This window comes from Xiphias gladius, chromosome 1, assembly GCF_016859285.1.
Source record: "Xiphias gladius isolate SHS-SW01 ecotype Sanya breed wild chromosome 1, ASM1685928v1, whole genome shotgun sequence".
Classification (NCBI taxonomy): Eukaryota; Metazoa; Chordata; class Actinopteri; order Istiophoriformes; family Xiphiidae; genus Xiphias; species Xiphias gladius.
The window spans coordinates 5568579-5596210 of record NC_053400.1 but is presented as its reverse complement, the minus strand read 5'-3'; the positions used below and the strand labels follow the sequence as shown (position 1 = coordinate 5596210).

The window sequence follows — 27632 nt, the reverse complement described above, 5'->3', positions numbered from 1 at the left end:
GCAAACAGATACTGCTCAACTCTGTCGAATGCTTTCTGTGCATCATGAGCGAAAGCCACTAACGGTTCAGCGCTGTTCCTGGTTTGCCAAGCAAGATGTAACAGCCTACATAGATCATCTGCTGATGTCCGGCTCATAATGAATCCTATCAGATCTTGATGAATCAGGGTAGGCAGGTACCTCTCTAATCTTGTTGCCAGGACCTTAGCCAAGATTTTTGCATCAACGTCACTCAAGGGCACTGGTCTTTATATGCCACACAATTATGGGTCTTCTTACCCCTCTTATGAATTCATATTATTATTGCATCCTGCATACTTTCCAGTAGGCTTCCCTTCTGGATTGCATCTTGAAATATAGTGAGAAGCCATGGGGCCAACAAATCTGAGAATGCCTTACAACAATCTGTTGGGAACCCCCCCCGGAGATTTGCCAGCAGCAAGATCTTTAATCATTTGTTGAATCTTCCCTAAGGTGATATGCCCCCCTAGTGCCTGTCTAGCTGGCTCATATAATACTGGCAATCCAGTCATAGACAAGAAATCACAGCATTCTTCACTACTTCCATTATTCTGTGATGTATACAATTAGCATTATCTCAGTATTGATATGTACTGCAATCAAACATGGTTAAAACACACAAAATATATATAATGCTTAATACTATGTGTGACAAATTTGATAAAATTATCTTACAGTACCTTTCGTGCAGACAAGAAAACTGTTAACCATAACATAAACTTATGCTGAAATTATTGCACATAATGGCTCATATTAACTTAGTCTCAGTTTAACCAAATGACAAAAACATTTCATCTTGGCTGTGATATTAACCAGAATTCCAGCTTTTCTCAGTTTATGCATATTACAGGAAGGTGATGACAAGTGATTACACAGTAAACATTATTATGATTATACTGTATTAAGCATTGGTGAATATTATTAAAAGTACAGAATGAAGATTATTATTAGCCACAATACAGCCTTCATGGAGATGGTGGTGGAAGTCAGCATAAGTATACAGTTGATGCATGCGCATATGTAGTTTGGAAATCATGAACATTTAATTTTCTAAACTGAAAAATTACATCTTGAATTGGCTTTATATGTACTTTTCTGAGATGAAGTTAAAAAGTACTTCACTATTATGACAGTTTAAATTTATACAAACAAGATTAAAAGGCTAAACTTTAGTGGGATATGCAAAGAAGGAATCATTATGATGTTACATGACGCAAAGAAAAAAGGAAAAATTAGTCTTCAAGAAAAAAGTCTGCACTGGACATGTAGTATCTTGAATTGGTAATATGCTTTTGTAAAGGCAGCAATGTATGCTTTTCAACCCTTGGTTTTCTTCAGTGTCATTTCCTCAGAGTGAGAGTGACCCATATTTTGTTAGCCATGCTCAGTGACTAACCACCAGCTAATGAATATGTACACCCCAAAATGAAAAAAAATGTATAGCATTTATCATAAAACATTAAAAACAAATTATTTTATAAGAAGGACATTTAGAATCTGCACTGTTAATGCATTGTTAGGGCACAATTTTCAACCATCGCTGCAGAGAACCACAGGAAGCGAAGGGGTCACTCCCTTGTTGCGGTACTAGTAACTTGAAATGGTTAGTTGGTTTGCCTTTAGCTGAATTTTCATAGATGTGTTAAGGGGTTATGGCTTACCCCCAGAGTACCCACATAGCTGCTGTAGCTATGCCATAGGCTATTCTATAGCTGATGTGTGCCTTCTCAAAAACATAACTTTACGTTGGGTCAACGGCAGCTACTGAGCTAACACGTGGACTGCAAGAACTCTGAGTGGTTAGCTTGGACTGCTTGTGTTTTCTTCTACAAGTTTGTGATGATGGTAGAGATTATTTCTAGTAAGGGCAATATTAAGGAAGTTGAAGAAAGACTCAATAGTTTCCTTGTTTTCAATAAAACATATAAAACACAGAAACTTCAGCTGCAAGCCCTGTGCTCATTGAGATCCTACCACAGTGAATGAATGAAGATAAATGTGGTTCCATGGAAGTAGTCTCCCATTCAGTAAAGAGACAAGACAAAGAACCTGAATGTAACTCCTGTTCTAGAAGAACCTGAATAGCCCACTGTTGCTTTGTATCACAAAATGAATGAAAGAATCTAAACACAATTACTGTTGGGAATATTTCATTAATTTGCAATAATTTGCAATATGCCATAAAACACCCGAATACATTGCAGTCCAGTGTAACACCACCTCCAGCCATGACTTCAGTGCATATAACTGAATTAATTCCTCTATGACAGTGTCAAAAAAAAACTACAAATATGGTGTGCAATTTAAGAAAGGTTGGACTGCATTAGAAACTTTGCGGTGTATAATAAATCCAGTAAATGTATGATACAGACCGTGTGTATAGATGGTAGTGCAGCAGTGTGTTCCCGTGTCACACAGAGGTGAGCTGTTATGTTACAGTGTTATGGTGAACGGTAGGAATGTTTTCCTAAAGCGTCCTTTGCAACAGCGGAGCTGAATGAGTCTGCGGTTCATAGTGGAGGGGATGGGATGGATTGATGGGATGGATTGATGGACAGCAGCTCGCTCAGTGACCTCCTGTTCCTCACTGACTCGAACGTCTCCAGGTTCTGACCAATGATTGTCCTAGCCTTGTGCAAAAAGGCCAGGACCTTTTATTGATCCTGCTGGCATCTCTGGCACAGATGCTGCTCCCCCAGCAGATCACAGCACAGTAGATGCATCGTCCTCCCCCTCATTAGACTGGTAAGCAAACTGAAGAGGGTCTAGAACAGATTTCACCTGTGGTCCCAGGTGGGCCAGGACCACTCTCTCCAGTACCCTGATGACATGTGAGGGCAACTGGTCTGAAGTCATTGGGGCCAGATGGGGTAGCCTTCTTGGGTACGAGTACCGAGCAGGATGTCTTCCACTCAGGTAGAAGATAAGACCTGTAGTGAAGCTATGGAGCTGTTTTTTTATGAGTGGGTTCTTGTTATGTTAATGGCACGCACAAGCATGACGATGCACGTGCACGCGCATATATGCACAAGAAGACTCCACAACCCCTTTGAGTTCACACTGTTTGGCTCATTTATTTCTACGAGGCAGATTACCTTGAATGTATAATGACACATATTTTGAAGGATGCCATACAGGACAGAATTAGCCAAAGCACTGCAGATAAACTGAACACGCAAAAAATGTACAATTTGTATACATCCAACCATACAGTTAAAAAAATATGGAGAATAAAGTTTCAGATAAATAAATGAATTTGAACTTGTGCTTAAATGGATCATTGGAACATTGTCTTTTCTTTCTATAACTGGCACCAAATTACATAGGTCTTTACAGGAAGCTTAGAAACCTAGGAAATTATCCATAATTTATGAAGAACTTTCCTTTAACAGAGACCTGGTAACACTTGAGATTGACACCAAGCTGGAGCTCCAGGTGTTTACACAGAGCATTTAACATAAATTACTTCTGCCTTTAGGCTGTTAAGAATTCAAAGTGATGCCTTTTCCCGGCAGTGTATGGAATTTTTTTTTTTTCTTTCCATGACCAAATCAATATCTAGACTCTAACGCAGCATACTGCAGACCAGATATCTGGAGGTGGGAAAATATCTGTGAGGAAAGTGAGTAATATTTGCATGAATGTGAAGCTGTGATTGCTTTCCCAGTATAATTTAAGATGAAGAAAAATGAATAAACCAGTCATGTATGCACGTAATCTGCATTTGCACAACATTATTTAATCATGAGAAGAGGGCAGATTAACACATCATCTGCACACGTCTGTAATACCGAAAGGCTGCAGCATCGAGAGCATCTGGGGATATGAAACAGTCCCTGCAGTGGGAGTGTTTACTCAAAAATGGAGCCACACATCTTCATACACACCTATTGCATGATGCTCCTGCTAAGACTTACACCACCACACACATCGAACACATTCACTCACACGCCACCCAGGGAGCAAAGCAGGAGCCAAATCGCTCTGCTCCGCTCAGCTTTAATTGGGGGTAAAATCAGGTGGCTGTGAGTGCGTCTGGTTAAAAAGCACTGCCCCGGTGGATTCTAAATATAATTAATACTTCATCACAGAGCCTTGAAATGAGCCACGGTTCTCCAACTAAACAACCTTGGAGCCATCCAGCACTTTACTCGCCTGCTTTAGGGGAGAAGAAGAAGCAACTGAGAGACACGTGGATGAAAACTGGAAAGATAGTTGGAAGAGCAAGGCCTGATGTGGCAGAGAATAATGGAAGAAAAAAGAGGTACAGAGGTATAGAGACATTGATGGTTGTTTTGTCTTTTTTTTGACCAAAAAAAAACCTTGGTTTGTCTTCATTATGTTGAGAAGGAGTGGGAGCATTAATGATAGCCACCCACTTCTCCTTTACATGTCTCTCTCAGTATCTGTCTCTGTTTTTTCTGCCCTTCTCATCTCAGTCCTCTGTTTACATGGCAGTGGTGGCAGTGGAAGATGGAGGGGAGAAAATTATGCTCAGTGGGACACTTGGAGGAAACAGTTTGAAATTGAAATTAGGACGACCCACTCACCACCCTATCCCTCTTAAAATGGTCTTTGGACTTATTCTCTCTCTCAGACTCACGCTCTCTCACCCTCTCTCGGACACACACACTCACACAGAGATTTGGATTTGTTTTAAATGAGTGTTGCTCTGTGATAGACATGTGATTAGCATCACAGCCAAGCCAAAATGGAACGGTTTTCATCTGAGGATCAGGATGGAAACAGCTTGTTGTGTAAACATTATTCTCCCTTCTTATCCATAAATTCTCTATTCCTTCTGTCTCTCCCTTTCCTTTCTATCCACATATAACTTCCTCACAAGACAATATTTCTCAGTTGTCTGTCTGGAGCTGGACGACCTCTGTGACTTCTGTCACTGTCTCAAAACAAAGGGACAGAAAGTCATTTGGTTTGTGCCGCTCAAAGCAAAACATTCATTTGGATGGCAGTTGTAGTTTGGAGGAAAATTATAGCATACAACACAATGTGAGTAGCAGTACTAGAATTACAGATTTATTTTCATCAATTGCCAAGCCTAAATTTCGATGGAGATATGACTGTTGCTGTTTGATTTTGCATTTTGCAGACATTACATCGTGATTAGTGATCAAACCTGAAGTTTTGTATCAGTAAGTAGTGTGCTGTTAGCCACCTCAGGCAAATATTTGTCTTTATTCTAAGACCAGCTTAAAAGTAATGTAAAGTATTAGCAACTGTTGCTTAATTTTGTAGCACAATCTCTTTGTTTTATGAAAGTTCAATTATATTGTGTTAAGCAACTGACTCAGCTATGTAAAAAAAAAAGAAACTTTAAAATAAAGTAGAAACTCTGCCTTGACATTTAGATAATGGCCATTGTCATTGGCTTGCATCTAAACTTGCCGTTTTCTGATGAAGACCTGAAATTTGTCTTGAAATCTAAACTGCCACAGGTTCGCATACAGTGATTGTGGATGACTGTCAAATAACTACAGTTGATCATTGAAATTTTATTGGATTGAAGACACAAAGTACTAACATTAACTCTGATACCAACAAGGCCTGTTGCCATTTTGAGACTGGAACAAAGGAAATAAGAGTCATTCCTCTGACAGTTGTGAAAGTCTAAGAATAAATCAAAACAGAAAATGTTTTGCTTTCGCTCAGTCTTAATGGTCATGGGCTTTTTAGTTGTCTCTGCACTTTATAGATGAGTCTGCATGTTTTATAGTAACAAATGTTCAAATGTGCAAATAAAAAATAAAAAATGGCTTACTCCTTTAATGTTACAGCATTAAGAAAAACATGCAGAACACATTGTAAAATCTACGGGAGAAGCAGAATGAAAAGCTTCCATACAAACTGTGGCTGCCCCAACAGATGTTGACAGTAGAATACACTGAACACTTAATTGATGAAAGGCTTGCTGCCACCAGTTTGTTAGTGTTTTAGCAGAGGCTCAAGCTAATGTCAAGCCTCTCAATTTAGTGTATTTAGTGGCAGCTGTGGCTCAGGAGGTAGAGCGGGTCATCCACTAACTGGAGGGTCGGTGGTTTGATCCCTGGCTCCTCCAGTCGTCCTGTCGAAGTGTCCTTGGGCAAGATAGTGTTGGGCAAGATACTGAACCCAAATTACCCCCGATGTATCATCGGTGTGTGAGTGTGTGTGTGTATAAAAAAGCGCAGTATGCGTAGAAAAGAGTGCTGTATGAATGTGTGTGTGAATGGGTGAATGTGGCAGTGGTGTAGAGCGTTTTGAGTGGTTGATAAGACCAGAAAAGAGCTATATAAGTACAGTCCATTTACCATTTATTCAGTGCATTTCAATCAGACTCATTAAGCTAATGATGGTCAAGACTAATATAGGAATATTTCAATTATGCATTTCTTTGCTGTGTGTTAAGTTATTTAGGAAAATACCTTTAATAGCCCATAACAGTGTCCAATATGTGGCCATTATGATTTTGGTTCAGAAAAAGAAAATTTTCAATTCTAGACCAAACCTCTGAGGCCAAATCTATACTGAACACGTAAGCCTCTTATTAAATATCCTCTTTTCCCATTGTAGATCTTCCAAGGCCTCCTCTGTGTTTTCTACAACCTCGGTGATGGGGACCACAATCTAACCCTGCCCACTCGTCGCCTTGACAATGGGGAATGGCATGAGGTCCTCCTAGATCGACATGACAATGAGATGACACTGCGACTGGACGGTGGTGGAGGGCAGCGGGAGATCACAGGATCGCGGGGCCGAAGCCGAGAAATCATAATTGACCCCAGTGTGGTGATTCTGGGAAATACCTTCCCATCTGGAATCAACAAAAGCTTCCAGGGTAAGGGATAACAGCAAATTAAACTTAAAACAAAATCCACAATTTTCTCTCGGAGTAAGGTTTAAGCGCTCTTGATTAACTTTATGTTAATTAATCTTTGACAAAAACAGGGAACACACTATAAGAGATTTGAGAGCGTTTCCACTGGTGGTCAGTTTTAGTCTGTGCATCAAAGGATTGTTCTTAGAGAAGACTTTCCAGACACCAGGATTCGAGAGCAGATGTGAAGGTTTTTGTGAACCAGTTATACTGTGGGCTGAATCCCAAGCTCTCTGCTGCATTTCCATGTGTCAGTTTAGTTCACTTCACTTTGCATTCACACGTGGAAACTGTCAAGTACATCTGCATGGAAGCAGCTGGAGGAGCTAGAGGCTGAAAGACAACTTGTAAATGGACAATGAATAATAATTTTTTTATGTCCCATAGCACTGAATGATACCAATGTCTTAGGGATCACTTGGCCAGGTGCTGACATTTCTAACAACACTTCCTCAATCTGGATTTTCAGGGATTACAGTCTGATTCACCGGATGTAGACACCTCCTAAAAAGCACAGTCCAAAGTAGGCCAATGGTTATCAAGACTGCAAACACAACAGACCTGGGAAGGGTCCAGTCTGGACTTGCATATAAAGTAGGAAAGCCAAGATATAAACCACGCTGGGTCAAAACACTAGTGATATACACCGATCAGCCAGAACATTAAAACATTAATGTTGTGACCTATCGGTATCCTCTGGACATTGCTGTCTAGAAATTTAGAAAAAAATAATTATTTAAAATTAAATTAAATAAACTAAAATATTAATTGAAAAGTCAATTTTACCTTTGGAAAACACTTAAAGACACCTGTGATACTACATGTGAGTGACTGCTGTTTTGTTCTGGAGTCCCCTGTAACCACGAGCTGCTTCAGATTTCCGTAGGCCCCGGGGCTAAGGATGTTTTGGAGGTTTGGTATTTCAATGCATTATACACTGTTCCCAGGTGAGAACCGTACCGAAAGCAAACAATAAATTCCAGTCAGGCACTTGGCAGCCTGTGTATACCGCTGAAGCAACTGATAAATCTAATTCTTAAGCGACGACCACCACAGTGGGAGTCCACAGACTTTATGTGGTAATATTAAGCTACATAAATCAAATAGCGTGCCACTTCTTACAGAGATGTATAAACAATATGCAGGGATAGATTTGCAACATGAACTCCACAGCGGCTGTAGCTGATAAACACAGACAAAAAACTACATTGCTAGGCAACACAGTAGTTGTTGATGCTTTCTCTCCTTGTGCAGTGAGTTGCAACAATCAGTCATTTGTTACACTCGCCTCGGAACGTCAGAACATTACTTTGTGAGTCTTGTGCTCCACAAAGTCCTCCACAATCTATCTCTTTAAATCCAACTTCTCTGCCAGTTCATTCTCACTGCAAAATATAACCAGTCCTCTCAGCCTCTCTGGCCTCACTGCTCCTCCAAGTTTTCAAAAATGGAGCTGAATGAGCTCTGCAGTCGTGACAGGGATTAATCAAAAACAGCAGAAAGGTGGTGTACAGCCCACTAGTGTAGAAGTGACTGTAGAAGTCACAGCTGAAAGATCCACCATCTGTATTTTAGCATTTAGCGTTTAGCCAGACCCAGCAGGTACCTGTTGGTCATGCAACATGGCAGGTGGGTTTGATTTGGGACACTTGCCGTGGTCGCCGGGTGGTTGTTCTCTGCTACATCTGCTGACTTGGCTCTTTTCATTTGTTGCGTTCTCACACGGTTAATCGTGACTTCATCAAGACTTTTGTTTTTACTTTGGGAGAGTGAAAAAAGAGTGAAATTGATTTTTAGAAATATTCCAAAAAGTACAAGTACACAAAAAATGACTTTATTACAGTGAGGAGAGTAAATGTAACTAGTTACTTCCACCTCTTGTCATTAGTGCTACTGTTCTGTTCTGTTTCTACAATGTTTCTAGTAGTTAACAGTTTGCTGTTATAAAGGAATGCGTTTTGCAGCATGAGTAAAGTTCTGTGTATGGTTAGTACCTTCCCTCCGGTATACGTGCAAGCATTTTGTTTGATGAAGATAAGCCAGAAGCAGTCGGACCTCCAACCAACCAGGGGCCTCATGACACATAAACTCAAAAAAAGTTTGAAAACTCAAGCCCCGATGAGCCAGTGCATTAAGATGCCAGTGCCTGTAACTGCTGTAACTGAAAAAGTTTGCAAAACCAAAAGGTCACAGCTTTATTATTTGATGGACTTTCAATTAACTTTTCCAATTTGGTGTTAAGAAAATGCTCTTTCCATCAGATAAAAAAGCTGATGAGGCTGCGACTCTGCCAAACATTTTTTGACCACTCTTTTTGTTTTCACATTTCATTCATCTGGCTCTAAAGACTCTGACATAAAAGCTGTATCACCTCAGATTCATATTAAGGTGTGAATAACCCACAAAGATTACAATGCTTGGAGGCTCCAACCAGTCAGGAGAAGTGATGTTGCCTGTCACAAAATGTCACAAAAGTCAGAACAAGTTGAGTTCCTTTTTAGACAGTGCTTGTAAATATTGCTTTTTTTTTTACAATGGACCTAGACATTCTTCACTATTTTCATTTTGGGCAATGTACAATTTGTTGTGTTTCCAGCCCAAATGGACCACAATGGATTAATGAATCCTGATATTTCAGCAGTAAAACTAGTCACCAAAAGGTTATAATAAATACTGGAAATAATGGTTAAAAAAAATGGAAAGACCAATGCTGACATTTTCTTTAAGATACTAACAATTTTTCAACATGCATTAAATTACAGACATGGCAAAGGATTTCAATGGTGTTTTCTTTCTATAGTAAATCTAACCACAGTAGATAATTAGACAAAGAAAAGGGTCTTGCATAAAAAAACAAGTGCACTGAAATTGGTAATTTGACCATAATTCAAATCCCAGTTGTGCAAATTTAGTTTTTTTTTAATTATTCAGATGGGTAGTATTGGTGGTAAAAAAAAGGTCCCAATAATCCTCTTGTTTGTTTATCATACTGATGCGTCTTTAAATGGCTCAGGCAGATGAATGCTAGCAGGGCTGGATTGTTAAGAAGTAACAATTTTCTGCAGAGAATGCGAGAAATGACACAAAACAGCATAAATCTTCCTGAATGTTCCTCTCAGTAGAGAACTGACGGATGATACAATGGCAAAATGGCAAAATAACACAGAAGAATGTTTACTAGACACCATCCAAACACAATCAAGGCTGTATTGTAAGTATAATAAAACAAGTCCTCCAACTTAACCAGCTATATAGGTCACTTGGTTGTGGAACGATCACAGTTTGATTAGGTTTAGACACAAAAACTACTTGGTTAGATTTAGCAAAAGATTGCGGTTTGGGTTAAAATAAGTACTACCTTAAGGTTAGAGGATGTTTGTCATTGTGGTTACAATAATAAACACGTGGTTATTGGTGATGGTCATTGATTAAAGAAACGTTAATTGTTCACATAGTGGTGAACAGTGGTCTACCATGGGGGCAAGAAAGAGAATGTGATGTGTTTGATGCATCACAGGGTAAAGTTAAAAGGGTGGTGTGTCATTCAGTGCATGTGAGACAGTTTAACAAGTATCCCTCCTGAAAAGTGCTGCCATAAATAGGTCCTTTTATCTATTCATACAATTTAAAGTGAGAATTGTGGGGTTTTTATGTGTTGATGAATGATTGATTTGACAGTTTAATGGCTAATTCACCCAAATGCATCTTCATTGTTAGCTTGGCGTATGAAGGGTCTAGGGAGTAAGGGGAGGGAATACTGTGTGTGTGTGTGTGTGTGTGTGTGTGTGTGTGTGTGTGTGTGTGTGTGTGTGTGTGTGTGTGTGTGTGTGTGTGTGTGTGTGTGTGCTTGTGTTTGCTTGTATGGCTATACAGACTTTGACCACACTGGTCCATACTATGTATAGCCAAATTTATCAAAGTAACAATGAATTAAACAATATTTTTATATACACCTGTGCAAAAGAGCTACTGTCTTCCAGTTGACCTCTTATTATTTTTTTGTACTGTACAAAAAAAAAGATCATGCATTGTGACTCGGAATAACATTTATTTCAATTATTCAATTGTTAAGAACCGTTTCAGGGCATTTTTTATGGCTCTTGCAACTCCATAATATCAAAAATATATTTGAACAAATTTATGCCCTCTGTTACCTGATTCCATCTCCAGGACGTTTCAAGTCCTCCAAATTAAATGACAACTTTGTTTTGTTTTGTTCTTTTACTTTTCTCCATTCCCTCAAGAACGATACACAGAAATTAGTTCTGATCTGTGCTGATCCCATTGGCAGGACAAAGTCATTTGTCCATGCCTTCCGAAACCATTACAAGTCATTGTTGAACACTCGGTTAGGTTTAAGGAAGGATCATGATTTGGGTTAAAATGAGTACTTTATTAAAGAAGCTTCGCTATTATGGTTGAAAAAATGAACACAAGGTTAAGGTTAGGGAACAATCATGGTCATGTTTAAAAAAACAACGTTGACTGTTGGTTGGAGTCTAGTGTTTTGTTGACCCAGCCAACCTCCTATGTGGACTTATGTCCTATGTCAGTCTATAATCCCTTAATTCCTCTTTTGCTCCCACCATAATTATCATGGCTGTGGCATTATCAAATTCTTGTGAAATAGGTTGGTCCTTCTGAAATGTGTTGTTACCAGTTTTGCTAAAGCCTCCAGACACTGGTCTAAAAAGCACAGGCAGGCTACTCCACTGCTCACTGAGGCTGCAGCTAACTTTGTGGGTTATTCTCTGTTGCAATACTCATTTACTGGTAAGCAAAACTCAGGAACTCGGCTTGGTTCTTGAGGAGTTGCAGCAATTAATTTTGTGACAAACTGTAGCTCACGCTATACATTCACAGCTTGCCTTGACTGACCTGCTGCCCTTCACGCACACACGCACGCACACACACACACACACACGCACAGTGCCCTTGTGCATTTTCCTGTTGTTACTTTTGTCTTGGCCTTTTCTTGTCTCGCGTGATATTTTCAGAAATACGCTTGTTTGCTTTCTTGCCCAGAGTTAGATGAGAAGATTGCCACTCTGTGGAGCGAGCACCTGGTTAGCTTAGCTAACTGCTCCAGGCCAAGAAATGGTCTGGCACATAAACCCTTGTAAACTCACTACTTGTCCTTTTTTACACGTCGGTTTTTACACAGAGCCAAGCTAACTTTTGTCCCCCTTTTCACAGTCTTTATGTTAAGCTATGCTAACCCTCTTGTGGCTTTTGCCTCATATTTACTGTGCAGACAAGAGATATCAATATCATCTAATTCTCAGAGGAAAGTGAGTAAACCTATTTCCCAAAATATCAAACTATTTATTTAGAACTGCTACGTGGAACAATAACAACTTCACTTACTTCCTTATGAATAAACCCACACAAAGGGCACAAGCTGTTGTGAAGCTTCGGCTCCAAATGACAGCAAGTCTGAAAGAATTGATTCACCAGACATACGGTCTTATCCTAATTTAGGTCAGTGAATGAGTCATAATGGACAGTATTTGGTAAGTTTTCAGTTCGTTGCCCAACCCTTGCATAAGAGAGACGCAGAGAGAAGAGGGACTGCACTTATGAACCCAAATATTGGCTGATGCAGGCACGAAATCAGACAGAAAAAGAGCTTGGGTGAGGATACACAGACACTGGAAAAAAGGCAAAATACTGTTTGATAATAGAGACAGGAAGAGGTCAGAACTTCAGAGAGACACAGATATAAAGAGAGAGAGAGTGCTCCCTGGAGTTAGACAGTGAGAGGTGTAGACAGCTGTGCCTCAGGCAGTAAAAGACAATGCATGTGTTTATTAAATGGACTTTAAAAGCATTTCCCTTCAAAAGAGGCAGATAGGTGGTGGCAGGGAAAGTGTACGTGTGTGTGTGTTCGTGTGTACTTGCCTGTGTCTTTTCAAATAGTGATAGAGGGGGAATGAGATGTTAACTGAATATACCAACTTAGCAATTAAGTGATGAGAACATAAACACCAGAAATATGTGTCCTCAGGAGTTTATGGCTCTGTTGCTAAACAGACGTTGTTAGACATAATGAGTTATTATTAACCCTTAAACATTCCCGCCGCTGTTGGTAAACAGAACTCAGGAACTCTACTCCACAGTAAGAAGACCAACCTGTTAGTACAAAAAACATGTTGATATTTGATGTTGAATTTTAGTAATTTAGTAATCTGGTATGGTGCAAGCCACATTTTCATTAACTTGTAATTAGATCAGCTAGCAGAACATCAGTCAGTCTGTGCCATTAATGTCTTTTATTTTAGAGTTCCTTTTTGAGGAGATCAGTACAATTTATTGTAATTAAAAGGATAATTCAGTTTTTTTACAACATGACAATATAACAACATTGTTAATTGAGGTAGGTAAGATGCTTACTTTTTCAGAAGATTAAATGTAATGGAAAAAAAAGATTATTAGACTAGTTATTAGATTAATTATTTAGAATCAAAAGTGAGCACACCGATGTGGGCATTAATTAGTCATTGCACGGGAAAACTGTGCTCACACAAATTATGCTGTTATCTAGTTCAGGCAATCAACATGAGTCTTTGGCTCCATTCAAATGGCGTAGTCCTCTTACTGCAACATATGTCCAGCACACTCATTCAATGACGGTAGAACGCTTGAGCCGTCAGTGCTCTGCTCACTGTTTTGGTGCCGTACCTGTTGCCACAGCGCTCACCTGAAAGCTAAAATGCCATTAGCTGCTACTGCCACGGCCTCTGCTGCTCTGCATATAGCATTCCATAAGCCCCATCTCCACCTCAGCATCTAACTGTAGGCTCTGAGTCTACATTCCCCCGGGGGAGGGGAGTTATTGATTTATTGATTGATTGAAACCTTTCTTTTAAGTTTAGAAGTAATGTGATAAAACACAGCATTGCCACAAAGAATTAAAAATAAAACAAAAACAATGGGCTATGAGGCGAGTAAATGACAGCAAGGGCAAAAATATCAATTGAAACACTGAGATTAAGAATAAAAACAATAATAGCTGCAAGAGACAATTAAGTGATAACCAGGACAAAGTCATCAATTAAAACATTCACATTTAACTGGTCGTACTGTGACAATGATAGAGTCACTCCAAACTCCCTGCTATGCTGAGCTTGGTGCTTCATTGTGGGGAGTGACGAGGTACGAGCCTAGACAAAAAAATATCAATGCTTGATGTATTCTACACTCACATAATAATCTATTGACTGAACTATGGCAAGTTGAGTAGTTTAAAGCTAAACCAGGAAGTCCGTCTATGTATATATTGTGGTGTTTACAGGGAATAGTTTAGGTATTAAGTTTCCTGTTCACCTTTGTTTTCTCTTTCAAAGAAGTTTGGCTAACCTGTGGGTTTGTTAAAATCTGTCTGATCGTCCAACATGTCATCATGTTCCCAGAACTCAGTTATTACTTTGGTGAGTACTAAATATTGTTGTAAAAAGTGACAGAAACAACAGCCAAAGCTATGAAAATAATTTCAAATTGTAATAAATAGGGGAAATATCTTTTAACTGTAAGTAGGATCCAGACCTATAGGGGTTTGTTCCAAGTTGAGGCATTTTTCCCCTAGTTGCAATGTTTCTCTGGTTGAACAATATTTTTTTCTACTAAGCATGTTCAGCATTTTGCAAACAGCCTTTCAGATATGTTTACTCCCCTCTGGTAAGTTTCTCAGGCATGTAGCCTGGTGAAGCAGTGACATGTGTGATCAGCGGAGCTACCAGTGCACCATGGAGAAAATTATGTGATATCCTACATGCATGCAAACATTTGCCTTCAGTTTTCTCAGAGATTCCTTCAAGGAGATGAATGTAACACTGTTTCCACTGAAACAATATTTTGCTAAATCTTAGATAGCACTGAATGTGACAGAGCAGTCTGGGTCTTAAAAACCACAGTTGATATATGGTGCAAGTGGTAGAACTGGAACCAGTAGTCTATCAAGAACATGGTTGATTTGCTCACCAGGTACATGAGGCTCTGTATAATTAAATTTTGCATGTATTTCTTGTTCTACTGAACTTTGTTTTCCATTTTTCTTCCTGCAGGATGCATGAGGGACCTACGCCTCAATGGTCGCTACATGCCACTGGACACCCAGCCGCGAGATGGGGTTTCCCAGGTCAGCATACAAGGCCTCTCCCTCGGGTGCTCATCTGACTCCTGCAAAAGGAACCAATGTAGCCCCCCATTCACCTGTGTTGACTTGTGGAGAGTGCATGAATGCAGGTACACACACAAGCCCATGCACACCAAATATAATTACACAGCCGAAGCACATTCACACATGGATGTTCCATATACACACTCATCATTTGGACACAAAGGCATGAGGACACATACATGTAAACCAACTCAATCTACCTCTGAAACCATTTTTCAGCTTTTGATCTTGATATTGTTTTTGTTCATGGCCACATAAATGTGTTTCAAAATAACCCAACCCTGACCAATTTGAGAAAATTATAGACGAAACAGCCTCCTCTAGCCTTTATTTGTTCTAAAGCCAATGAAATGTCTGTGCAAATTCCATGGCAACCATTTAATGGCACAAAAAGCGTTTGCTCATGTGTGCATAAGGATGTTAGGCTGTCAGCAGGAAAATGTGGCAACCAGCTACCATCCACTTGACCTAGAGGATAAACAGAAGGGTAGTCCAGGCTAGCATGATATAAACCATTCACCAAGCAACTACAGTGACAATGACACAATTTTAAATTTCATTTACAAAAATGTGATGGCAATTTAAAATGTTTTTCTCAGGTCTGAATAAGAGCTTGAATAATTTGTATCTAATATAATGGCAGCAATCTTACTGTGCTACTCTTACCTAGTAACATTTCTGCAACACTTTCAACGTGGCACAAGTATGAATTGAGTGGAAAAGGAGCAGAAAAGATTAAAAAAACATTTACCAGCACACACTATATATTTTCATTTTTCTTTCATGTCGGCTGTACAGTCTGTATGTAAAGTCCCAACTAAATGTCCTGTCTTTCAGTGCTTGTGCACTGTTGGATATCATAAAAAAGACAGCAGCTCTCTAATAACATTAAATGATAAAATTCATGTGACGATGTATTAGTGGGTTCACTGTGAGAAGCAGCGGGTGAGTGCACCATTCGCTCACAACAATGGCTTCCCGTTGAAGCTAAAGAAAGCTTCAACGGGAAAAGTTAAAATCCATGACTGATCCAGCCTGTGAAAGAACAAAAAAATATCATTGCTATCAAAACATTTTTAACTCTCCTTTGATAAGCACAAAAATGTCAAGTTTAGTACAGCACGGACGTGCAAAAACTTTGAAGTGCTTTCTCTCTCTCTGTCTCTCTGTCTTTCAATCGCTCTCTGCTCCCTCTTGCGAGCAGTCATTGCATCCCTGTCCTGTGTGAATGAAGCTGTAAGTAACGTTACAGCTGACAGACAGACAAGCCATCACATAAACAGATGGATGAAACCAGCAATGTTATGTAATCCATTTCTGAAAAGCGCTTCAGAAAGTAAACTACATATTTTACATAGGGATTAATTTACTTGTCATGAAAAATGACTCTTAGCCTCTGAAAACAGTTGTATAATACATTTTTTGGCTCTGGTGTAAGCACTCCGAAGTCTGGGTTGGGCTTGGTAACAACAAATTTATAACAAAAGCCTGCTGGAGATGTGGCGTTATGAAAGCGGTGGGCATTAACCAGGTCTAACCAAATTTTGCTATGTAGTTGCATTATGGGAAGTGTAGGATCCAGCATTTTTAGAGTCTGGTCTAGTGAATAAAAGTCAAAATACAGTCCTTGTTGAATTTATTGGCACCCCTGAATTTTATGTACATAATTTAGAATATCCTCAGAAATAAATGCAAATGAAACAATTTTTTTCCTCAAACAAAATAAAAACAAATAAGACTCAGCCCAAAGAATGATGGTTTTACTTCATAAAAAGGCGCTGATTGTTTCCAGTTTCTTTCAGAATGGCGAAGACGAAGGGAAGCTGTCTGAGAGCATCAGAAATGCTATAATCAAAAAACATGACAATTCCAAAGGCTACAAGGCGATCACCAAAGATCTTGAAATCCCTGTTTCAACAGTCCGTAATTTTATTGAGAAGTTTCATAGGAATATAACTGTCAAGACGCTGCCAGGACGTGGTGCTAAGAAGAAACTCAATGAGAGAAGTACGTGTAGGTTGATGTGGACACCACGAAAGACATCTAAAAAGCTTCAGGCTGACCTGGAGCAATCTGGGGTGGTGGCACACTAAATCAAGTAGGGCTCCATAGATAAGCCACAGTCTTTCTGGGATAATGTTCTATGAATAGATGAAACCAAAGTAGAGCTCTTTGGAAATGCAGTACATCAGTTTGTTTATAGGTGATGAAATGAAGCCCATAATGAAAAGAACATTCAACCTATAGTAAAACATGGTGGAGGTTCTATCATGCTGTGGAGCTGCTTTGCTGCCTCTGGCACTGGAGGAACTGAATGTATCAAAGGAATGATGAAATCAGAAGATTACCAAGGCTTTTTAGAGCTAAATGTGTTACCCGGTGTCAGAAAATGGGTTTGAGGTGAAAGTCTTGGGTCTTTCAGCAGGACAACGGCCCAAAGCAGACATCCAGCAGCACAAAAGAACGGTTGAAAAGATGGCCTGATTTAAACTGGCCAGCAATGAGTCCTGACCTAAATCCCATTGAAAACCTTTGGAGAGAGCTGAAATCTGCCATTGCAAAAAGGACTCCTGCAAACTTAAAAGAGCTTGAACACAAAGCAGTGGAAGAGAGGCAGAAACTACCACCAGACAGGTGCAAGAAGCTTCTAGATGGTCACATGAAATGTTTAGAGGCTGCCATTGTTGCCAAAGGTTCTGCAACCAACTATTAGTGAAGGGTGCCAATAATTTTGTCTGGGGTACATTTTGTGTTTTTATTGTTTCTCTATTATGGAAGTTTTGTTTTCTTTAATTCTCTTTTGTTCGGTAACTTTCCATAAATATTCTGATTATACATAATTGGTTTACTTGCATTTATATCTGAAGATATTCTAAATTCTGTACTTAAAATTCAAGGGTGCCAATAGTTTCAACCAGGACTGTTTATCAACCTCTTGGACCATTATTTTTTAGCCTGTCTTTGCAAGTCCCTCAACTTTATAGAAGTCCAATAGTAAATTGCTGCACTATACCTTAAAACATTTAAACATTTTTCTGGTGATTACTGATAGTGTCTGTGGCTCAGAGGATCTCTGACTCTGGTGGAACCCTTCTCCGAAGTTTAAAGATAATCAGTCCACATCAAATATGGATATAGATCCCAAATTGAATGTAGCTAATTCTGTCTCAACTCAACAGTTTTCTTTCTGATCTTAGTGTACCTTTTTTCCTCAGGCTTGATTGCTTGGTTAACCTTATTTTCAGGGCTGTGGATGTTAGTGTACATACTAAATGAATTTGTTTTTATTATACCTCGCTGCTCGGTTTCCTGATTAAAAACCACAGGATGAAATGGCAAAAATGTGAGGTGACTACCAGACAATCTCCAAGCGGCGAACAGGTTGAAGGTTATCACAGATTAATGTGTTCGCTTTGTTTTCTTTTGAATTTGATATCTTCTCTTTCAAAAACAAATGAGCAAGTAAACTCATTTAACCTCTTAGTTGTGGGCAGGTTGTCATGTGAACTCAGATCAGCACGGTTCCACTACTCCTGAGCTGACGGAGGAGAAGTACTGTGGAGCAGCTTCAAAGTCAGTCAGTGCATCATATGACCTCACACATTAATATGAAGACAATACATACCTGCACATCTGTGGGTGCAACAGTCCACTGGAGTTTGGCAGAATTATCCAGATGACCTCCAGAACCACCGAATCGTTTGTTTGCATCACTTAAAAACATTAAGATGTAAATTAGAAAAACATGGAGGTACACCAGGGAGGCTAGTTGTTACAGGCTGCGCTGGTGTGCATGTTGCTACACGTTATTGTTGAGGGGCTGAAATACAACTGAGGAAGTCCAGGTTTAAAGCTAATCAAACTTAATGTAACATTGGGAGCAGTTTATACTCTTTGAGGGGGGATTGTACAACACTGGCAGGTAGGAGCAGCGACAATAGCTTTCTTTTTTCTTCTTTGCCTCAGTATTTGTGAGGTAAACAAGTTTGACTAAGGCAGTTCATTGCTGGCAAACAGCGTTCTACACTGCACCAAAAGCTGAAAAGTTGAGCCGGGATCAACTTTTGACACTTTTGTTGTTGTTGTTTTTGTCAGTCTAAATGTAGCCTCAGAGGGCTGCACTTTTTTTTTTTTTTTACTTTAAAAGTTAAAACCCATAAGAGCCAGTGTGTTCAGCAACAGCCATGTCACCCTTTAAAAAGTAACATGAAAAAGGCAGTGAACTCCACCTACTCAGTCACTAAGCTAAACACCGAAAATGTTGGCGGTGAAAATAAATTATTTTCCCGGCCCTCTGACCCAGATGGGATTCCCACTTTTGCTTGATCAACATTTCACATGCGTTACCGAATGACTCTCTGCATGAAGGTTTGTTTGTCAGCGGGAAATGGGAAATGTTGTGCAACGAAAAGCTGTAGTAAACTAACAGCCCTCTCCTGTGGCACGCACTGAATCAAACACTGAGTGCTCTTAGCCACATACAGTAATCTCAGCAATTTTTCTGCCACTGGAAACATCAGCCTCCACTGAGTCTTCCTCCTGGCTTTTAATCTTGCTGCTCCCTTTTTTACACTCCTCTGATCCACTCAGCCACATCATCTATCCACCAACCTTTTTTTTTTTTTTTTTTAAACAGTGGCTCCCATTCTTGAACTCTGCCCCTCCATTCCCTGGTTTCAATGGCTCTCTAACCCCCCTACCGTTGACACACACCTATCACTAATGCACATACTATATAAACACACATAAACATTACGCCCCTGCCACCCATTCACGTCTACACGACAAGAACAATGTCATTCTTTATCTCCATGTCTTCTTCATGGATTAGCAGCTGTTGAGGATGCTGACCTCAGTTTTTCATGAAATCCAGTATGTAGCCATCATGTGTATATCTAAGACACTTTCACAGAGTTCTTGTTTTAAAGTGAGTTATCGCAAGATAATAAGAAGTCGGCTAGAGATAAAGTTTTCAACAAACTCAGTTGGGGTACTTAGGGTTTGCTATTTAACTACAGCTTTATAGCGGAACTTTAACTACAGTGGCTTCAGAAAATATTCAGTCCCCTTCACTTTTTGCACATTTTGTTGTGGTATAGATTTTATTTTTAGTTGATAAAGTTGTCATTTTTGCCCCTCAATCTATGTTCAATAACCCCTAATGGTAAAGTTTTATACATTTTTGCTAATTTTATTGCAAATCCAAAAACTGAGATCTCTCATTTACAAAAGGATTCAGACCCTTAACTCCGTACCTTGTAGAAGCCCCTTTAGCAGCAGTTACAGTTTCCAGTCCTCTGGAGTAAGTCTCTACAAGCTTTGCACACCTGGATTTGGGGAGTTTATCCTATTCTTCCTGACAGACCCACTCAAGCTCCATTCGTTACCCTGGCCAGGCGGCCAACCCTTAGGAATTGTCCTGGTGGTTCCAAACCTTTTCCATTTCACAATTAATTAGGCCACTGTGCTGCAGGGAACACACAGCTTTAGAAATGGTTTGCCCTGCTCTATGTTTCACCACCATTTTATTGCAGAGGTCTTTAGAGAGTTCCTTGGACTTCATGGGTTGGTTTTTCCGCCTGACATGTAGTGTGAATTGTGCAACCTTAAACACACAGTGTGCCTTTCTAAACCACATCCAATCAATTCAATTTGCCACAGATGGACTCCAGTCAAGTTCTACACACATTTCAAAGAAAAAAAGCAAACAGGATGCACCTGACTAGGAGAGCCGCACCAAATGTCTTGAATACCTTTGTAAATTAGAGATTTCAGTTTTTGAAGAATTTCTTAGAAGAAAAAAAAAAAACACAAAAACTTCACCAATGTCTAAAAACATGTTTTGACTTTGTCATTATGGGCTAATGGGTGTAAACTGACGGTCAGAAATGAAAGTTTTACATTCACACTACAGAGTGTGCAAAACAATGAAGGGGTCTGAATATTTTCTGAAGCCACTGTATAGAGCTGATCAAATCTGCTGGTGACCGTCGTCATTTCAGATGAGAAAATCCTCAGCTAGAAATGACAACCATGTGTTTAGTTCTGTGCGAAATGTAAGACCCATTTAAAAAAAAAAATTAGAATTAGAAATTAGAAATTAAAAAAAGAAAATCAAATATTAAAAATAATTGAAAAAAATTATTGGGCAAAAACAAAAAATAATGTTTAAGATTCGTTTACGAAAGCACAATTTAAAGTGCAAAACTTTATTATTATTATTGTTGTTGTCTGTATTTTATCTTTGAAAAGGGCAATCAGCCTTTAGAAACTCCCACTACACTACACTACTGTCATTATTTACTGTGTGTAACGTATGTGCATGTTCCTCTGGGTTATGAAAAGACACTCATCACTGATCCCAGTCATGGCTAAGGACAGACAGTGATAAGAGAGAGCAGGGAACAGAGAAACACTGTTGTCTAGTTGACTGACAGGTGTCCTGTATTCAGCACCTACTCAGACTCCAACCAGGCATAATGAATACTGAACGCTAAGCTTTTGTTATGGAATAATAATTCCACCAACGGTTAATTACCTTTTAAAATATTCAAACTGCTAGGTCTGTGTTTTTTCCTCACATTATCAAGATAGTTGGCATTTACAGGTGCAATAAGATAAGTGATTTATATATATGAATCAACTCTCTTTACTTACATGCCGCATGGAGAAAAGACACAGACATGGTTGTTGACTTTCAGAGCGCCTTGCCTTATATACCGTCAGGTGAAGACAGGAACAGCAGTTGCTGACATCATGACAAGGTTGATTCAGTCATACATTCAAGTGTCACTCAGGCCTTTCTCACTACAATGGCCTTTTAATGTTAACTCTCTGTTGACTGTCAGCTGAGTCTCATCTGATGCGATGCCTCATCACATAGGCATCACCAAAATGTTCATTTCCTACATTCCCGCCTTTTGATACAAAGCGTCAAAACAATATATTTGGGAAATCACATAATAACTCACTTAATAATTTCTTAGTGACTACACAATCAAATGTCCAGTTTTCCACATAGAGACAAGTCGTTCCACTTTATACTGGCCCTTATGGCAAACGTAAAACCACAGTGAGTCTCAGTTCTAATCTGAAATGGCCAGAAGAAGGCTCTCATGGGAATTAATGCACTGGAATGCTGCTGTAAAAGCAATCAGTAGAACCCTAAAAAATCAGCTCTGCAGCTGACAGAGAGAGAAAAAAAAACAGTTTTACAGTGTGATTTCTTTTTCTGGCCCTGCTGAAAAACACCATGCATCCTGTACAAGGTGGAGGTTAGAGAGAAGTTTCTGGTACTGACGACAGAGAGTGTGGCATAAACAAGTCAATTTCAAGATTATCAGGGAATCAAACCTGACATTTCCCAGCATTTATTTCGACTTAAAGTGAGGATTATATGATGACCACTATGGTCATTGCTGCTTGGAGATTGTATCAGTTTGGTCCGTCAAGCTCTTGCATTGACAGTACATCACATTTACACCGCAAACATAGACATCAAAATACAAGTAAGGTATGTGGTGCATTTGACCAAGCCACTGACAGTACAGCATGTGTAGTAAATTATACTCGTAGTTTTATACAATAAATAACAAAAAGTATACACTAGTGGAAAAATTGTTTTTCCTTCATTGTATGTCATTTAACATTTTTTTATTTACATTAAATGTTGTAATGCTCACTGCTTATGTTTATGAGTTGGATAGATCTGCACCATCTATGTGTGGCTGTGGCTGTGGTTTGACTTAGCCAATAAAAGACGTGGTTAAAGATTCTGTGTATCCTTAAAACTAAATCAATCTATATATTTTTTTATATTTATGACTGGCGTCTCTTAAACCCTTTGTTTTGGATTTACAGAGCACAACTTCCGCTGTTTGGTTCAGTCTCGCCGCTTTCATCCACCCCATTACCAGCAGCAGCAGGGAGCTGTTTGCGGTGTAAAACCCGTGATGATCCCACTGTACGCTGCCTGACCAGAGCTTAGCATCAGACAAAGTTAGAAACTAGCTGGTGAACACGGCGGTGTGTTTGGCACCAGAGAGCAAGGCATTTTTCTCAGGAGTTGCTGGAGTCACAGTTAGACAAAAGGAGCCTGGGCTCTTATTTGTTGGCAGGCCAGGAACACAACTCCAAACGAATTCTAATGCGTCTGCTGCATGTGTGCAGTGCATAGGCTACTGTTTGCGAACACATTTGCTGTAACAGCTTTATATGGTGATAATGTATCTGTAATGTGTTTACAGCTTGTTCTGCTGCTCAGGGAAAAAAACGTAATTCACCTTCAAAGCACCATGGCAGTGTTTCAGCAAGGTTTAGCCTCTTAATTTCTTTTTCAAATATCTGCTATACAGTAGAGTATTTACTATATATTTTTTTTAAACCTGCATTGTTTAGGGTCCTCTTATGCTTATTCTAATCTTTTGATGGCAGATTGCCACAACAAACTTTATTCTGCTGTCAGCAAAAAATTGCATTACATCACCAGCGCACTCGTATGTGCATGTGCATGCTTGCGCACATGCTGTTAAAACGTGAAACACAGGAAGGCGAACACTTACCTAAACATTGCGCTGCAAAACCACTAGTGATTAAATACTCCATCTACACAGGATACACCAAAGGTGAGGAGAAGATTATTCCCAATAAAGTTGTTTTCATGTTTTTCCATTTCGGTGGTCAGACAACGGAACAAGTATGAAATAGTGACTGAAACGCAGCCCATTAAGACCACATGTTAACCAGCAGTCACTTCCAAGCCATTTCCAAGCTGGTGCAATACTCTGCTACAATCCTGATTTTATAACTGTGATGTTGTCTGACAAAATCACCCTACGCATAAGTTAAAGACAATGGCTGTGCTGGGATTCTTGGCTATATGTACTTGTAAAATGATCAGTCAGGGGGAACGTTAGAAGGTCCCGGTCAATTGAATGTGACACATAGAGAGGTGTGCCCTTAGAGGGAAAGCCCGACCTCACGCTCTCGGGGTAAAACTGGTGACTCTCTTCTACAAAAGTAGCTAAGGTTTGTCCAACAAGTCGCTCGATTTGTTGCTTGGCAACACTGCTTGTAAACGCCCCCCTGGTGACGACAACTGTTGTTTTGCATTTTCATTATTTTAAAAGTGCAAAATGGGGGGAAAACAAAACTCGGCTGGCCAATTAATGGTGTAACTTCGGTCAGTCAGGGACATTCCCATGTCTAGGGCTGGCCTCGCTCTTGCAGTCAAGCCTTAAATGCTAAAATGGGCTACTATGAGACAGGGCATGCAGCTGGGCGGCTAAAGTTAGATGCTTACCCACCCATCCGGCATCCCGAACCTCTGAAATATTGCCAGTGAGCGTATATCACTAGAGCAGATTTAGTTGCATATGAACATAATTCACAGGAGAGAGTTTGGCAGAAGACACAGTAAGTTAACCCTTTAGTCTCTTGTCTGAAGTAGTTTGACACCGATCAGCCACAACATTAAAACCATTTACCGGTTTTAATCAGTGTATGACGGAGGAGGAACAGTTATGAGATAAATTACGGTACCATTTTCAATTTAATGTTGCTATTTCACATTGGAGTTGAGTCAATATTTATAAGCTCGAACAAATCTCCAGAGACCAGAGGCAAGACTCATCACTGATGTCATCAAAATGTACAGCTTGGAGCTGCTCTTTAGACAGTGAATGTGATACTGAATTAATGGGCTCATAAAATGTTTGTTTGAGCTGCTACACCCAAATGAGCTTTTAATTATAGTGGTGCTTTCTGAAGTGAGGCAGAAAATGTGCCCCTGTCTGCATAAAATCCTCCTAGTTACTGTCAGTGCCACAGTCAGCATTTTCATCTCTTCCTATTCCTTCTCTATTGAGGTGTACATCTCTGTGAGATCACTGATTAAAGGAGAGTAACTAATGTTTTTCACTGTTGGAAATCGTTATTAACATTGTTAAATGAGTCATTGTTTTATCCTGTATATTAATTTTCATCTTCATTTTCTCTACTAATACTTTAACTTTCCAATATGATTTGTTTTATCCCCTTCGTTCCAATATTTTTATTTGCATTTTGTTTTGTTTTTTTCTTTGATGAATCTGTAACTGCTAATGACACAGCTCCTCAGAGGGATTATTACATGTTTATCTATTTAGATCTGGTGTCATGTACACGTAAGTGATCTTAATCTACATGTACTTTATGACTTTTTTGTTTGTTTCCCTGTTGTCCCTGTCCAACCCTTCTTTGCAGATGTCCTCCTGGCCACATGATCCGTGTGAACGGGTCCAGAAAGTCCTGTGTTTACACTCTCTGTGCTACACGGCCTTGTCACCGGGGGACCTGTGTGGCCCAGTCACCTTCCAAATTCACCTGCCACTGCCCGGAGGGTTACAGAGGACGTCACTGTGAGACACCACTGGCCATCTACAGGGAGGATGTAGGCCTGAGCTTCAGCTCCCTTTTCGCAATCTGTATCTGCTTCATGGCCTTACTAGGTAGCTATTACATCGACCATACGTTACACATACGGTAATGAGGAGATCATTGATAAAGGCAATGTGGGGAAAAAAAAAAAAAAAATATATATATATATATATATATATATATATATATAGGAGCAAGCAGCCTCTTACATTTACTTGTGATCGTTTTTTTTATGCGGTTGATCACATTTTAAAACCACCATACCCCAGGCCTACAACCACCCCGCCACATAACTTAGAAATAAGTTGGAGAAAAAACTTAAAGTGGAAAAAACATTGTTATACATTTAAACCAGTACCATAAGACTTCCCAGGAACCAATGCTATGCATTTTATACTAAAGATGCGTACTTATGGAAAAAATATATATATATATATATATATATATATATAGGAGCAAGCAGCCTCTTACATTTACTTGTGATCGTTTTTTTTATGGGGTTGATCACATTTTAAAACCACCATACCCCAGGCCTACAACCACCCCGCCACATAACTTAGAAATAAGTTGGAGAAAAAACTTAAAGTGGAAAAAACATTGTTATACATTTAAACCAGTACCATAAGACTTCCCAGGAACCAATGCTATGCATTTTATACTAAAGATGCGTACTTATGGAAAAACAATTAAAAAAAAAAAAAAGCTTTTCAAAAATAAAAAGTAAAAAAAAAAAAAATGGAATTTCTGTTGAATGAAATGCATATTATTTTCACACACACACAGTGTGAAGATAGTATACCAGATGTTTCCAATGATGCAATAGATGTTTCTTTGATAATTACTACCTTATTTTACCCCTAGAAGCTTGTTTCACTTATTTGTGGTTATAGTTAGACAACAGGGACAATGTTAGCCCACTCAGACTACCATCAAAAAACATTTTGAATTGGATGAAATAATTTCTGTATGTGGCTCCTATTGGCTTAGGCTCCTCAAATATATCTACATCTCCCACTACAGCCATATAATTTCTTGTGCACATGGGTGAATTAATGCATTTGACGAGTGCCAGTGTTCTGAAAACAGAACTCAGTCATATCTGAACACTAGCATTACAACATTATCGCTGATGTCCATTGTGAATAAATGAAAAGAAATCAACCAGGAAATGATCGGAAGAAAGACAGTCCTTAGAACCCCAGAAACTGCCTGAAAATAATCACATTTTAAAGTTTTCCTCAGTACTAAAGTAATCCATTGATAGTTGTCCGTATATTAGTGGGTACATTGCAAACAGAAACTGCTAATAGCTAATTTGGCATATTTTTAATGTTTCCAATTTGCCAAAATGTAAAAAATATAGGCCAAAAAATGGGGCTCAAGTTGTAGCCCACACCTAGCTGACTCCGTGGCAACATTATACTTCCGGTTTACATCACCGAAAGCATTATGGTAATTATAGTTCCAAAACTTGAGCATGATTATCACCCAAATCATAGCAAGACAAAAAAATAAAACATAATAATACTTTAAATCCCTATACAGGAAAAGCAGTTCATGAATATAAAAGTATATACCGAGGATACACATAGGCTTTAGAAAGTACCACTTCACTTTGCCCATAAATCTACTCTCAATAACCCATAATGTAAAAATAAATAAACATGCCTTTAGAAATTTTTGAAACTTTTATTAAAAATAAAAACGGACACCTCTCATTTAAAAAAGTATCCAGATTCTTAATTAAGTACTTTGTAGAAGCCCCTTTGGCAGCAATTACAGCTTCCAGTCTTCCTGGGTAAGTCACTACAAGCTTTGCACAACTGGATTTTGGTTGTTTATCTCATTCTTCCTGGCAGATCCTCTCGAGCTCCGTCAGATTGGATGGAAAGCATCAATGAACTGCCATCATTAGGTCTCTCCACGGATGTTCTATGAGGTTTAAATCTACGCTTTGGCTGGGAAACTCAAGGACAGTCAGAGACTTGTTCCGAATTCACTCTAGCATTGTCATGGCTCAATGCTCTGAGTCATTGTCATGCCGAAATGTGTCCCCCAAGTCTCAGGTTGTGTGCACTGTGGAGACATATGCCTTTTACTCCAAGTGGCTTATGTCGAGCCACACTACCCTAACGGACTAAT

The 27632-nt window shown here is 39.3% G+C and overlaps 1 protein-coding gene across 1 annotated transcript in view; it reads left to right on the top strand.

The window, feature by feature from the left end:
- Positions 1-27632, top strand: part of si:ch211-186j3.6 (neural-cadherin) — a 299335-nt gene that overhangs the window by 248280 nt on the left and 23423 nt on the right. Inside the window, exons 33-35 of the mRNA XM_040139108.1 lie at positions 6592-6856; positions 14959-15139; positions 25317-25561. Of these exons, the coding sequence (XP_039995042.1) occupies positions 6592-6856; positions 14959-15139; positions 25317-25561 (691 nt within the window). The remainder of the gene's footprint in view (positions 1-6591; positions 6857-14958; positions 15140-25316; positions 25562-27632) is intronic.